The following is a 16,289-nucleotide window of genomic DNA, read 5'->3' as shown; positions in this document are numbered from 1 at the left end:
ATGCCTCCGCGTAGCCAACCCAGACCTCTATGCTCACTGCCTTGCACTTAATTTGAAACTCTGGATGGAGTGAGAAGAGGCCGCTGGGAGCCCACCTCATGAGATTGGAACCTGCGGTTCCACGGAAGATGGATAGCGGAGAGAGGCAGGGAGGCGCACGTCTCTGGAAGAATGACGCTGAGCCAGTGGTGAGTGTGCAGACAGGGAACTCGCCCCAGCTGGAGCTTCACAAAGGCCAGCCAGACACCCCTATGCAAAGGATAGCTGGGCTTTTAAATGAAGGTTTGCAAATCAACCCCACTCAGACTCTAACAATGGGGCCACGGTGGGTGACAGATTCTCTGCACAGAGTATCAGAACACATGCACTGACCATGGGCTGTCTCTAGAAATCCAGTTTATACGATCCCTCTAGCCTGGGGCTGCTGCCTCCTACTGACTCTGTGCCTTTGGACCATCCCATCTCCTTTCTCAGCCTGAGCTTTCGCCTCTGTAAAGAAAAAGGGTGGACTGATCCAGTAGGGTTTTCCATCATTATTTTTTTATTACTGTTTTTTTTTTCTTTCTTAAATGAAATCTTCTTATATGGGCCCCAGCATGGAAGCCAGATGAAAGTGAAGCTGTTCTATTTGAAGCTGGGTGTCTATCAGGTTTGCCCTGCTCCTCTGGGGCAGCCCCTAGGAGACCCCAAGCTTCCTCAGATCTCAGTGTGAATATCATTGGATTAGATTATCTTCAAGTCCCTTCCAGCTCTGTCATTACACTCCCTGGTGGGGAAGCCACAGAAGGGTTCTCTATTTCTCTCACCTCTGTGGCTCGGTCCCTACATGCAAAGATTTGCGGGGAAAATCCCTCGGGACCTACGACAATGGGTCTCCATGGTGGCTGACTCCCCTGCCTTAGACGTCCTTGCCAGATCGATCTCTGTCTGGCTGAAAGTTTAGTCTGATTGTCCCAAGGCCACCCGAGGTCCATACCCCTCGGGCATGGAACAAACAAGGTTAATGGAACACCCGGAAGCTGCCTGCAGCTGACTGTAATCATGCAGGAAAAATGGGACTGTGAGGACGACCCAGCCCTCTGCGCCCTGCCACTCCCCTTGAGCATTGACACTGTGTCCCCCTTCTCCAGTGCCCATCACGTGTACATATGACTCAGCATGGCCACCACCAAGCCCAACACTGGATCATTGGAGAGGCATCTCTAGGTAGTCCACACTCCCTGTTCACTTTGCTCTATGCTGTGTGAACGGGGATCCAAGCAAGTCACTGGCTCTGAGGGCCCTTGACATGCTCTGATTCTGATTACCCAGGCAGAGCTCATGTCTGTCCCTTTAAGCCAGGTCAGCCTGATAACCAGGACCTGGGCCATACCCTTCCCCTCCACTCCCCCAAATGATAATCAGTGCAATCATCTCAGACCCTCTACCCCCATTCCCCAAATTTCCAGACTCTTAGGATGTCAGTTAGTAGAATGTAACAGTTAAGAGCTTGGGTCCTAACACCAGACCACCTGGGTCCAAATCCTGGCTTTGACAGTCCCCAGCTAGATGACTCAGCGAGTTATCTCCCCTTCCTCCTGCCCCTGTGTCCTCATCTGTGAATTGGGGAGATAATAGTATTGTTATTTATCTCATCACATTCTTGGGAGAATAAAGGAGTTCGTGCACATAAAGTGTTGCAATAGTGCCTGGTACAGAATTTGTTGTTCTTTCTGTTCGTTGACCTTTGGTCCCTCTAGAAAGTTGCCTGGCCAATGAGGCAAATGGGGCTGAAACCCAGTCCAAACTCTGCTTGAAAAGTCAAGAAATCCCTGGGTCTGCAGCTGGGCAGTATCAACCCCGAGTGGTGTTCTTTGTTCCTCCCAATTTACCCACCTAACAGGCAGTTCCTTTTTTCAATTCACATGAGGAAAGTTACCAGGCTTGACCCTGGTCATTGTTCTGCTTGGTTTTTGTTCTCTGCATCCTCCTTCATAAGGACTCTGGAATTCACTCACCATCCTGGCTCACCCCTTTCAGAATTCCTCCTATAGGATACCAGGAAGCTTTTTGGGACCCAATTTGTAGTCCCTTCACCTCACAAAGGAGGGATTTAGATGTGGCCCCAACCCAGGACAGATCTTCTACCAATAGGGCTCTATCTTCTTCTTACTTATTAGAATTGAGCTTGCCACACAAGTTAGCTAGTTTAACCCTCAACACAACCTGTGATGTGGGTACTGATATCATCCCCATTTTACAGGGGATGCCCACCCAACATGCAAATTGGCAGCACTGGGATGTGAAGGCCTATTTGACACCAGAGCTATGCTATCCTGTCTCCCATTTAGAACGACTCTCCCAATGAGAAACTTTTAACCCACCGTCATCTCATTTTAAAATTAGCCTCGTATCCCATCTACACTGTGTTTCAGCGGTTTGTTTTCCAGACTTTTTTTTTCTCTTTACATTTTCTTCATCGCAGTTGCCAAATGAGATTGATTTATACATTGATTTGGTAGCCCATATTTTTGCCATCATTCTATGTACCAAGTATGCATGGAAAATTGGAAGCTTAGGGATTAGAACATACATAGAGATTCTTGGAGCTCAAAGGGAAACATAGATGAGAAAAGCCTCAGAAAGAAGAAACAATTAACTGGTATCTCAGTAAGTTAGTGAAATAGCTGAGATTCACACCCAGGTCTCTAGACTTCTTCATCTTTAAGGGACATGGATTTCTAACCCTCGTTTGAGAACCTTCTTTTCTGATACCCGTTGGTTTGTTTTGCAGCTTAATAGGTTTAAACGTTGAAACATTAAGCTTTATGTTACTTGCCCCAACCTTGTTTTTAGTCATGACTCCTTATGCTATAATGACAACTTACTTATCCCCTGTAATGGGTTGAATTGTGTCCCCCAAAAGATAGGTTGAAGTTCAAACTCCACTACCTGTGAGTGTTACCTTATTTGGATATAGGATCTTTGCAGATAAACTCAACTTAAGATGATGTCATGCTGGATTAGGATAGGTCCTGATCCAATGACTAGTATTTTTATAAGAGAGAAAACAGAGACGTAGAGTGGAGAACACCATGTGAAGACAGAGGCAGAGACTGGAATGGTGCAGCTACAAGCCGAGGAATGCCGGGCATTGCTGACTCATGCCAGAGGCTAGGAGAGAGAACAGATGCTCCCACAGAGCCTCCAGAAGAAAGCAACCTAGCCAGTACACCTGGATTTGGGATTTCTAATCTCCAGAAGTGTGAGAAAATAAAGTTCCATTGCTTTAAGCCACCCAGCTTTTGGTAATTTGTTATGGCAGCCCTAGGAAACGGATACATCCCTCCGGAAATGAATCCTGTTGTCCATATACACCTTGGTAAAAAACAGTCGTCATCTGAGAGGGTCCTAATGGCAAGGAGAAAGCATAAAAACCAGTAAATGTAGGGGGTCAGCCATAAAGCTCAGAATGTGGGCTCCTAGAGCAATGGGCAAGAGGGCATAGAACAGAGAGGCTGGGAACCCCAAAGGTCCCCTCTGTGCTGGCCCCTCTAAGCCGAGATAGGCTAGAACCCGAGTGAGGATGCGCGGGTCTTACCCTCTGACTCCATTTGCTCACAGGCAAGGCCATGGCGACCCAGGGGGCACTGACATGTGCAGCTGGTACCATCGAGGATGGGCTTCCCATTGTTGAAGCAGGGCCCACAGCGGCAGGCATTGAATTCCATCAGGTACTGGTCCAAGGCTCGCCGCAGGTTCTGACGCTTGGTCTCCAGAGGCCCCAGGTTCGTGTGCCTCAGTATCTCATGGATGGGCTGCAACTGTGGGCACAGAAAGAACAGAGGGCCCCTCCCTGGGCTCTGTCCAGCTTCCCAGAGCCCAAGAACTGGCCTTCAAGCTTCCGGAAGGCCTGCTACATGCCAGGCACAGAGCCAGACACTCAACTTTATCCAGTTGTATTGGATCCTGAATCCCCCAACCCATGGATGAAGAAGCGGAGGCTCAGAGTGTTTGAGTGACCAGCTCAGGACCACACAGTGGACCATGCTGAACACCAACCTACTTAACTTTGAAACCTGTGGTCCCAGAGGAAGACAAGAGCCCAGAAGCTATCTGTGCCAACTCATCTGCCCCCCTCCAGCACTTTTAGGAATCAGGAAGAGTATAAAGTATTTATATGTGTGTGTGTGTGTGTGTGTGTGTGTGTGTGTGTGTCTTTTATTGTCAACCTTCATTGCAGGAATTAGTAAAGTCCTTAATGCAGTTGTGTTGCCACTGCTGAGCACCGCCCCTAATGGTGTGAATGTGGTGTTTGCCTGTGTGTATTTGAGGGTGTTCGGGGGATGATGGTGGCGGAGTCATTCACATATGCCCATTCTAGGCAGGACTGTAGTCTAGGGTTTCTTAACCTTGGCACTATTGCATTTCCTGCTGGACAATTCTTTGTTGACAGGGGCAGGCTGGCCTGTACGTCATAGGGTGTTTAGCAGCGTCGCTGGCCTCTACGCACTAGATGCCAGTAGAACCTCCTAGTCATGAAAACCGAAACTGTCTCCTGACACCAGATGTCCCCTGGGGCGGGGGTGTGGGGGAGTCAACCCCTGGTTGGGAAGCAGTAGATGTAGCAAAGAGCACTGACTCTGCAGCTAGAAAATCTGGCTTCAGGTCCCAGCTCTGTAAATTGTAGCTGTGTGATCTCTGTCCCATTACACATGAAGCCTTCCTTCCTCCTCTGTAAAGTGAGAACAGTAGTTCTACACTCCAGGTTTACTGTGAGGATTAAAGTTGAGAGATGGGGAAGACCTGTCACATAGTCAAAGCTAAATCAATGCTGCTCGCTTCCCAGCTGTGTGGCCCAGAACTCGTAACTGCCGCCCCCAAACCTGAGCCCTGTTATCTATAAAATGGGTGTAATAACCTACTTCTTAGAATTCACGTGAGGATCTAAAGAAGTAATGAGTGTGAGATATCACTGCAAAGAGGAAGAACAGTATAAAATAAAGCACCATTTTTATTAGTTAGATGTGATGATAGTAAAAAAAGAAGCCTATATTTTTCAAATTGCATGTATATATGGTTGTCTTCAGCATGCTTATAAGGCTACGTATTTTAACACATAACCATCAAATGAAATCTCTTTTCCAGATCTCTCATTTTACAGGAGAGTAACCTGAGGCTCTGAGAGGGGAGGGATTTGCCAAGGTCACAGAGCCATTCAGAGATGGGACTGAGCCCCACTGGAGCAAACTCACTTCTCAAGAATCAGAGGTCAGTAGGGCACTCGCCATGCTTTGAATGGGTTCCTGGAGATGTGTACAGAAAGACCCGTGGCAAACAAACCTTGACCCGTGGCCAGGGGGCTGTGCCTGAGGTCACCAGGCTGCTCATGTCAGGACTGGCTGGGCCCCCAGCCAAGGGGAGAAGACCATTACTGGAAGTTCAGGGAATTTGGCCCCATTGTTAGGAAATCAGTACAGAAAGGGCTGCCCCCGTTAAAGATGACTCTTAGTTCCAGAGAAGTCCAGAACCAACGGGCAACTTCCCTTTGACCTTCCAGGGGAGGTCAGCACTCAGACCCCCGTCTCTCCTTTCTCTTCCCCAAATCCTCATGCAGAGGATTGGGAAGCGCTGTGGAACTTAAAGAGGGAAGAGGGATGGAGAAATGATTCTTAAAATGTTAGAGCTTGAAAAGATATTGGCAATGGTCTCGTTCCCATTTTACAAATGAGAGGAAAGATTCAGAGAAGGCAAGTAGTGTGATATCAACACGCTATAACATAACATATAACATATAATAATATATACCATAACAGCATCATCACATAGCATGATTCCTATGTTCACTCAATCTAAGCACCTGCCATAAATAGGCACTGCTAAGCTCTGGAATAGGCAAATGAATAAGACTCCACCCTGAGCACCAGGTTCCAGATAATTCCCTAACTGGCTTCCTCTCCGTGGCCATAGTCTGTCTGTCTGTCTCTCCTTCATCCTTCATACCTCTGTGAGCATTTTCCTTTCAAAGCACAGCTCTATCTGTGTCACTCCCCTGCTCTATGACCTGCCAATAGCCTCATGTTTCGAAGCCAGCCTTCCAGGGGGCATCATGGGTTGCAAAGAGATCTATGAGATCTTGCATAGATCATGAGATCTATGCCCTCTTGCCCATTGCGTCAGTCAGTCTTGGCTCCAGTTGGGCTGTGCCATTTCCCGGCTCTGAGATTTGGCCAGCTAACTCAGCTTCCACAAACCTGCTTCCTCAATTGACATTTACTAAGTACTCACTTCTCTCTCCCTAACCTTGGGATGTAACATTTTATTATGCCCATATTACAGAGCAGAAAATGGGAGCTCAGAAAATGAAGTAACTCATCCAAGGTCACACATCAAAAAGGTGGCTGACCCATGAGCCAAACTATATCTTTTTCACCTCATACCCAGGCTCTCCCAAAAGACAGAATTGGGTCTTCTCCAAGTCACGAATGTCAGTCTTCCCCTTGGAAGTTTTGCTCAAGGCAAACAAAGACCTCACCTCTTGACCATGAAAGTTTATGTTACTCCTGATAGCAATTTTACAGTTTTGCCCAAATCACTAATAGCTTGATGATAGCAATTTTTAGACCCTATGTGAATTACAGGTGTGTGAAAATGGTCCCTTATTTATTGGAGAAGAAATGCAATCAGGGTTAATCCATCTGACCTCTTTCTTCATAGAGAAGAGGGTGTTATAATAGATTTTTAGGTTTAACTGTTGGTATATATTTTAAGAGAAGGAATGTATCCACACCTGGAATTTTTAACTCTCTATAGAAAATGAGCAACGTCGGGGAAAATGGGCAAGAAAACAATAATATTTTATTTAAAAGCCCAAAATATAACTCTTTTTTCTAACGAACTACCCTTGCATATGAATTGAATAGTGTGACAATACTGGTAGAACAATCCACTTCCTTTGCAGTTTGAATACAATTTTACTTCCTTTGTGGGGTTAGAGATTTAAGGCAAGCTTTCTCAACTTTGGCACTATTGACACTAGGGGCCAGATATTTCTTTGCTGTGGGCAGCTATCCTGTGGATTAGGGGATGTTTAGCAGCATCCCTGGCCTCTACCCACTAGATGCCAGTAGCATCTTCTCAGTTGTGACAATCAAAAATGTCTTCAGGGCTTCCCTGGTAGCGTAGTGGTTGAGAGTCCGCCTGCCGATGCAGGGGACACGGGTTCGTGCCCGGGTCCGGGAGGATCCCGCGTGCCGCGGAGCGGCTGGGCCCGTGAGCCATGGCCGCTGAGCCTGCGCGTCCGGAGCCTATGCTCCGCAACGGGAGAGGCCACAACAGTGAGAGGCCCGCGTACCGCAAAAAAAAAAAAAAAAAAAAAAAAAAAAAGTCTTCAGACATTGCCAAATGTCTCCTAGGGGAGCAAAATTGACCCCGGTGGCTGGGAACCATGGCTTTAAGGCAGGTGCTAGGATAGAGGGAAGAGAGAACTGGACATTAAGTCCAAAGGTCTGGGATCCAGGTACTGCCACATATGAGCTCTGTGACCTGAAACGATTCACTTGATGACTTGGAGCCTCAGTTTCCTAATTTTTCAATGGGGAGAATCCCATCTGTGCCAGAGGTCATTGTGATGAGATCATGTAGAGCAGGGAGGGGCAGCAAACTATAGCTTGAAATCATACTCAGCCCACGGCTTGTTTTTGTATGCCCTTTGAGCTAAGAATGATGTTTACATTTTTACAAGATTGCAAAAAAAAAAAAAAGTAGAAGAAGAAGAACTTGTATGAAAGGGACTGTATGTGGCCCACAGAGCCTAAAATATTTACTATCTGGTCCTTCACAGAAAAAGTTTGCCAACTTCCAACTTAACAGATGTGATTTTTAAAGTCTTTTATGTGTGTGAGTTGTTATTTTTATAAGGTGGCTTAATCCCGAAGAAATTCTGGGACTACGAGTGTAAATCTAGGCCCTGACCGGATAGTAAGCTTGTGATCCCAGCTCTCCTGTGGCCTGAGTCTAGAGTCACGTATCCCTGTAGTCAGACGGGGAAGGCCACCAGTTCAGCGTGCCGTTACATTTAATCTTGTTCTCTGATGGGCTTATAATAAGAAATATGAAATGATCTGGTCTGCTTCACTTTCATTCCTCGTGAACGTAGAGTTTCTTCAACTGCGAAAAGACTTACCTCAAAATCAATAACAACAGGGTTATACTTTAATGACCTCCCCCAGGAACGGTATGTAATGATGCTCCCGTGTTGTGTCAAGCCACCTGCCCAGCCAGAGCTGCCACCTTGCACCAGAGAAATGATGTCTTCCACACCCACTGTCTTCTTGTCATCGACTGCCATCGAGAGAATAACCACATTAGCTCATTTCCTAAAATGCCAAGCTCTGCTAATGAGATTTGGAACAAAGTTTAAGTGCTCTCCTTACGGCTGTCTCCCACTCTTCTACCTTGCTCGGTTAACTAGCAGGACAAGGCAGAAAAGAAGCACTGAGACTTGGAAATAGATCCATCCTTTGGATTAGAGCAGACGCTGGGAAGACAGCCCAACCCAACATGGAGGAGGGAGAAGATGGGGAAATGGATGATGATTCATTCATTCATTTATTCAAATATTTATGTCAGATGTTTACTTGGTGCCTGCTATATGCCAAATAAGTGCAATCAAATATTATAAGTGCTATAACAGATTTCTCTCTCAGTAGGGGTGCAGAGAAAGATGTGGTCAGATCTATAGTAGCAGTGGGGAGGTGGTCAGGAAAAAAGGTGAGTTATCTAGAAGAATGGATAAATCTTGGCAGGTAAATGGAAGGAGGAGGGAAGGGCATCAGAGAGAAGAAGGATTTGACTTAAGGCCCTGAGACATGAGTAGCCCAATGCAATGGGAGTGACTTGAACCTCATCTACTCATCCACTGCACTATAAACCATTTTGTCATCCCTGCATCCTCTGTGTCTCCCACCTGGAAAACATGACTCAATACAGGTTGAATGAATGAATGAATACATGAACACTCGTAGTGACCTGTGTGGGAGATGTTACAGAATATTCTTGTACCATCTTTCTCTAGTAATTATTCTTCGAGCTTGGACTTGATAACCACATTTCTCTCTCTCAGCAAACTTGTTTCCTCCCTCGGGACTGTACCTGATGGGACTTTATCCAACAGTCGACTTTCCAAGTTCCATCCGCACATTCCTTTCATCCCAGCTCTTACTTAGATCTTTGTCTAGTGCTTGAAATCTAGGAGGGTGCACCATACGAAGTCAAGTATTTCTAAGGTGATCTCAGCCTATGCAGAATTCAAAATAAGCCCACTACAGGTCATTGGTTTGGGGTACTCAGCAGATATGCAGTATGGCCATTGACTGAAATGGAATCAGTTGGTGTTGGGGGGTGGGAAGAGCGTACATGCCCCGATTTTGAGTCCAAGGGGAAATCTGTCTTCTCTTTTTTGGGAAGCCCATCACTAAATACTTGCCTATTTTGCCACCTCCAAATTTTTTACAAGCTTCTCCTGATAAACGTCCTCCAATTTGTGTTGTATCTGTGTACTCATGGTCGATGCCAAAAGAGCCTCCAAAGCATGTCTTGACATCATTGCTGGACAAACCTGCAACAGGGAGCAGAGAAACACAGAATGCTGAGACGCTGAAAGACCGTGAATATGGTACAACCGGCTCATAGTAGTAGCTCACAGCTCACTAGCTCACAGTAGTAAAAGCTAGCTTGTATTTTGCAGTCTAAGAGGTCCGGGTTGAAATCCCAGTTCTTGAACCCAGTTTCAGTGTTCTCTTCTGTCTGGTTCCAGTGCAAATATTCTTGAAACGAGAAGGAATATGTACTGCACACACTAGTTGGTGAAAAGTGCTTGTTCCCTTTCCTTTGCACATTCTCCACGGAGCCTCCTTGAGACAGTGATTCTGTCTCATCCATCTCCATATACCCCTGTGCCTAGCACAGTGCCTGGCCCAAGATTGGCACCAATTTTGCATTTGCTGCCCCTTCCTCTCTCCTTTTTCACCATCTTTCTAAAGTCTACTCAAGCTCCAATTCAAATATCATTTCTTCCATGAAGCATTTTTGGATCAGAGCACTTCCCTCTTTCTTCAGAGCTACCCATGTGCTTTGTTTAGGTCTGAATGATCATATGTGTCCCAGTTCTTTTTGCCCAGGTCCTCTTTGCACCGCAGAGAGGCCAGAGTGCTGTCAGAAGGTGGATAGATCTCCCTGGGGAGGCTGCTTGGCTTCTGGCGCCATGAGGCCCACATTAGTTGTCTCTGTCTCTATCTGAGGAGTTGCTGAGGACTCTGCATTCAGATGAGGAACATAATTCTCAAAAGAATAACATCATTTTTTCCCCGATCCCTCAGCCTGTAGGTGAACAGAACTAGATTTCCAACCCTTGGTCAGCTGGCAAGCTAAGGCTACAAAAGCAGACTGGAGCAAGATATTGACCATTGCTGCAGAGTTCAGCTCCCTCTGTAGCTAAAGTCTTCTGAAGGTTGTGAACTGGAGTTTGCCTTGGCGACATGTCGTTACTTTTCACTGCAACTATACAATAATTATGACCAGTCAGTGTCTTATTCTGGCAACCACAAAGGAAAAATAATTTAGGTTGTAATTCAGTGAAGCTAAGGATTAGATTCAATATTTTTAAGGGAGTATGAGGCAGCAGGTTTACCTGCCAGCCTTCGCATGAAACTGCAGACTCTATGGGGTCAAGGACTGGCATCTTATTCACCGCTCTCTTGTCAGCCTAGCAGCACGATGTCTGCCATGGGGGAGGAGCTCAGTGAGTATTCTCAGAATAAATGATTGAGGAATGAAAAAAAATGAGTGAATAAATGAATGCCAAGAGTCCTTGGGTAAGGGCTTCTAATGGAAAGAATCTAACAAGTCAGGAATCCTGAATTTAAGTCCCAGTCACTCAGATGAATGGATAAAGAAATTATTATAGATATAATTATATATAAACATATATAAATATTATATATAATTATTATATATAGTATAGAAATAAAATATATAATAATTATATATAATAACAAATATATAATTATTATATATACAATTGTGTGTATATATGTATATACTCTCTATAGATCCCACATATATACCCTATATATATATTCCACATATATACCCTATATATATATCACATATATCCCAATTATATATACAATTGTGTGTATATATGTATATACTCTCTATAGATCCCACATATATACCCTATATATATATTCCACATATATACCCTATATATATATCACATATATCCCATTTATATATAAAATAATTATTCAGCCTTAAAACATAAAGAGATCCTGCCATTTGCGACAACATGGGTGAAACTTGAAGACATTATGCTAAGTGAAATAAGCCATACCCAAAAAGGAAAAAAAAAAAAATGCCTGATCTTACTTATACGTGAACTCTACAAAACTCAAATATGTAGAAGCAGAGAGGAGAACGGTGGCTGCCCGGGGGGAGGAGGTGAGGGAAAAGGGGGGATGCTGCACAAACTCGTACTTATGTAGGAGAAATAAGCCTGGAGATCGAATGGACAGCTTGATGTCTACAGTTACTATCAGTAATATTGCACTGAATACTGGAAGTTTGCCAAGGGAGTAGATTGCAGGCACTCTTCGTCATACACACGTGACTATGTGAGGCGAGAGATGTTAATTAGCTTGACTGTAATAATCCTTTCACTTTATTTGCATCAAATCATCGTGCTATATACCTTAAATATATACACATTTTATTTTTCTTAAAAAGTAAAACAAAACGCGTCCCAGCCCCTGCCACCCTGTATGAGCTTAGAAAAGGCCCATGATCTCACTGGGCCTCAGTTTCCCATTTATGGAGAGAAAGGGTTGGACTTGCTCGTCCTGAGTCCCCTTTCGGCTGCAGCCCTCTGTGCCTCTGTGCACAGCAGTTTCTGAATAACTCCGAGCTGAGAGTGCCTGGGAGAAGTGATGCTTTAAGTACCGGCACTCAGAGCCGAGCACAGGGTTTCTTCTGCCATTTCCGTTCAAGTACTTTTAATTTTTAATGCACTACTAACTGAGGAAGATTTAGCATATTTAATTGTTTTGATTAAAAAATGCTTCAACCGTGATAAACAAAAGTGGATGAAAGGAATTCATGGGCAGAAGCCAGAGTGATTACTTAGGTGAGTGGTGCAGTGCTACCCAATTAAAGTGACGGGCCGGGCCGATTAGTGGGGGCTGGAGGATGCCTGTGGAGTGATTATGCTCGTGAGGGGTCTGCAGACAGCCTGCCACGCGCTACTCGGAGAAGAGAATTCCAGCTTGAATTTCAGCAGCACCGCTTGACTGCAAAGGATCGCCTCCCGAGGACCCTGAAGGAGGGTACCAGCCAGCAAGGGGAGGTCTGTGACTTGAGAATCATACAGCACGAGGGCTAAATTATCCTTAGTCACCTACCCCATACTTCTTATGTTTACTTGTGATGCCCTTGGTTCATAAAGATTAATTATCTTGCCCAAAACCACATAGCTAAAAAGAACAGTGGAGCTGAGATTCAAACTCGTCTTTCTTGCTTAGAAGAATTAGCTAATTCTATTTATTGCATCAGACTAAATTCTGCTGAAAAATTTAGTAAGCATCTACTATGTACCATCCCAGGCATACTGTGTGTTGGACAAGGTAGACACTGTGAGAATAAAACTGGTATGAATATGATGCAGATCTAGATTACAAGGTTCTGGCCTTGAGAAGCTAGCAGGTGTGGGGCAACATAGTAAATGGAGACAGATTTGGATCCCGAGAGTTGCTTATTTCGTGGAAGACAATTTTTCCACGGATGGGGTGGGGGGATGGTTTCGGGATGATTCAAGCACATTACCTTTATGGTGCACTTTATTTCTATCATTATTACATTGTAATATATAATGAAATAATTACACAACTCACCATAATGCTGACAGGAGGCGGAGCTCAGGCAGTAATGCTAGTGATGGGGAGCGGCTGTACATACAGATGAAGCTTCAGTCCCTCTCCCACCGCTCAGCTCCTGCTGTGCGGCCTGGTTCCTAACGGGCCACGGACCGCTACCAGTCCATAGCCCGGGAGTTGGGGATCCCTGGACTATAGGACCAGGTGGTGCTCTGCCAGGGCTCCACCCCATCCCATCAGCTCCTTAGATGTCAGCTTTGGACCAGATCAAACTGCCGTTTGTTTCAGACTTTCGTGCTCAGTAAACAGGAGTTGATGTTTGCCGAACCTGGCTACATATTGAGATCATCTGGAGGGCTTATTAAAAACACAGGTTCCTGAGCCCCACCTCTGTCACTTCTGATTCTGTATTTCTGAGTAATCAGCAATCTGTATTTTAATTAACTATCCCAGATGAAGCCTATGCAGTGCATCTGGGATGGGATACTGAGTACCACGGTCCTACAGAGAACCTCTGGTGGCCTGTCACAAAGCCGGCCTCCATACTAACCTAGTCGGTGCCTTTGTCAATGCCTTGGATATGGACTTAGCAGCCACGCTCACTGTATCTACCCAGAGGAAGAAAAAGAATCAGGATCCAAAAAGCCCTCAGAGGGCTGATGGACAGACAGACCAAGCATAGCAAAATGAGACTCAGTTGGAAAAGTTGTAACATCCTGTCCTGGGGATAAAATACCAAGTGCATGAGCACAGTAAGGAAGAGAGCCAGCTTAGCAGGAGAACAAGAGAAAAGGCCCAAGGGTTTTAGATCACTTTCAGCTCCGGAGGGCAATGAAGCCAGGTGAAAATTATAATCAATAAAGTAAAGGCGGGGATAATCTCATTCCCTCTGCGCAGGTTAGAGAAACCCGGAACCTGGTGCCGAGTTCTGGGAGCCACACTTTTAAAAGGAAATAAGAAAACAGAACATTCGCTGGACATCATCCAGCCTCTGAGAAGAAGGAAATCATGCCACGTGCAACAACGTGGATGAACCTGGCGGATATCATGCTAAGTGAAAGAAGCCAGTCACAGAAGGACAAATACTGCATGATTCCACTTACATGAAGTATGTAAAGTAGCCGAACTCATGGAAGCAGAGCATAGAATTGTGGTTGCCGGGGGTTGGGGGAGGATGAGGAATTGCTAATCAACAGGCATAAAATCTCAACTATGCAAGGTGAGTAAGTTCTGGAGATCTGCCAGAATATTGTCCCTATAGTGAAGGATTCGGTATTGTACCCTTAAACATTTGTTACAAGATTAGATCTCATGTTAAGTGTTTCTACCACAATAAGATTTAATAAAAGAAGAAAATGGGGAATGGTTGAATGAGAGTGAGCGTGAGGGTGAAGAAATGTAAAGCCAAATCCTTTGGGGAACGTTTGAGGGGATGCAGGATGTTTACCTGAACAAGAAAGGAGAGGTTTCTCTTTAAGAGAGGTCAGTGGGATTAGATTCAGCCCTCCGGAGGGTTGTCTTGAGGAAGAGGAATTAGGCTTGTTTGTGTGGTCACAAGGGCGAGAACTAGGACCAAAAGGGCAGATACTACAGGGAGATAGATTGAGGCTCAACTTAAGGTAAATCACCGCAACACTCAGAGGCCAAGGAGATAGGAGTTGTTTCATGAGGCAGTGAGCTCCCCATATCTGGAGGGTCCCAAACAGGAGTTAGCCGTTTGCCTGCGAGTAGAAGAAGCATTTGCAGAATTGACGAGATGTCTTTCAAGAGCTCCTCTAAAGCCAAGATTCTGAAACTTTAAGAAACACACCAGAACACCTGAGGAGCATTTGAGATAACTTGGGTACGTCCTTAATGATTTCTTTTTTTTTTTTTTTTGAGATACGCGGGCCTCTCACTGTTGTGGCGGAGCACAGGCTCCGGACGCACAGGCTCCGCGGCCATGGCTCACGGGCCCAGCCGCTCTGCAGCGTGTGGGATCTTCCCGGACCGGGGCACGAACCCGCGTCCCCTGCATCGGCAGGCGGACTCTCAACCACTGCGCCACCAGGGAAGCCCCCTTAATGATTTCTTATTGTGTTCCAGGTATCTGGGAAGTGAAGAGGGCTAAAGGGAGTGTTTGCTGTCAGTGAGCTTACAGCCAAGTGTGGAGACATGGACAGGTAAGTTCACAGTTCTTGTACTGTGTGATGAGGACTTCAAAAGAAGGCAGCAAGCTCGGGGCAGTCTTCCTTAGGGGGCCAGAGGAAGGATACCAGAGGCAAGTGTGAAAGGATGAGTAGGGATTAGCCAGACAAAGTGGAGAACATTGAGAGCAAAGGGAGGCCGCGTGAAGGCCTTGTGTCCCCAGCAGAGTCTGCTCAGAAAGGCCAACACGGTCTGAACTCCAGAGTGGAAAGGAAGGAGATGCAAATCAGCCAGGGAGGTACTGGGAGACCCTTGGAGTCCTTCCCACTCTAGTCTGGTCCCCAGAGGAGCTGTTGTGCCCGCCTGGCAGGCCAGGAGCCCGGGGGACACGTCTCTGGCCACCATGTCTACTGCTTGTTTCACACCTGGTCTGGGCTGTGGTGCAGGTGTGAGAGCTGTCTTCACACCTCCGTGGAGATACTGCATCCATGTGGCTCTAAGGCAGAGCCAGGCAGCCTTATTTCTGAGGTGCCAGAATCAGCAAGTCTCTGTCATTCCTCAGATGGCAAGCAGCAGGTGGAAAAGAGCAGGTGTAATGCATTATTTATCTCTGTGCAACAAACAGATGCCATTCAGGTTGCTGTGATCTGTGTGCTATGTTGCTTCGCTATGTTGGTTGCCCTCAAGGGAAAGGAAGAAGCATATATCCTATTTCATGCCATAACATTGGAAAAGATGATTGTTTAATCTGTGACTGGATGAGCTGGGAAGCGTTGGCTAACTTCCCTGCCCCCTAGGTGCTTCTGTGTATCCATTAAAACGCATGCTTCTCCACCTAGAAGGGTGGGATAGGGAGGGTGTGAGGGAGATTCAAGAGGGAGGGGATATGGGGATATATGTATACATATAGCTGATTCACTTTGTTATACAGCAGAAACTAACTCAACATTGTAAAGCAATTATACTCCAATAAAAATGTTTAAAAAATGCATGTTTTTTCCCAACCACCTGAGAATAATAGTACAGGTACCTCTGTGCCTTTGCATGTGCTGTTCCCTCTGACTAGAAAGTTCCCTTACCTCCTTCACTGAGTTTCTCCCACTCAGCTCTAGAAAACATTCCCTCACTCACAAGGGCCCTATATCTGTGTCCCCGCAGTATCCCTGTGTGTCCTTCATGGTATCAGCACGCTTCCCTATAGCACAGTATTTAGCACACAATAGTAATTGTCAATTTCTTGGTCTGTTCTTCCAA

At 45.7% G+C, this 16,289-nt stretch overlaps 1 protein-coding gene across 1 annotated transcript in view; it reads right to left on the bottom strand.

The window, feature by feature from the left end:
• Nucleotides 1-16,289, bottom strand: part of C8A (complement C8 alpha chain) — a 65,378-nt gene that overhangs the window by 266 nt on the left and 48,823 nt on the right. The window contains exons 8-10 of the mRNA XM_065890016.1: nt 9,456-9,598; nt 8,165-8,311; nt 3,581-3,803 (exon numbers count right to left, since the gene is read on the bottom strand). Coding sequence (XP_065746088.1) covers nt 3,581-3,803; nt 8,165-8,311; nt 9,456-9,598 — 513 coding nt within the window. The remainder of the gene's footprint in view (nt 1-3,580; nt 3,804-8,164; nt 8,312-9,455; nt 9,599-16,289) is intronic.

This window comes from Phocoena phocoena, chromosome 1 (assembly GCF_963924675.1).
Source record: "Phocoena phocoena chromosome 1, mPhoPho1.1, whole genome shotgun sequence".
NCBI classification, from domain to species: Eukaryota; Metazoa; Chordata; class Mammalia; order Artiodactyla; family Phocoenidae; genus Phocoena; species Phocoena phocoena.
This window is presented reverse-complemented; position numbering and strand designations above follow the sequence as displayed.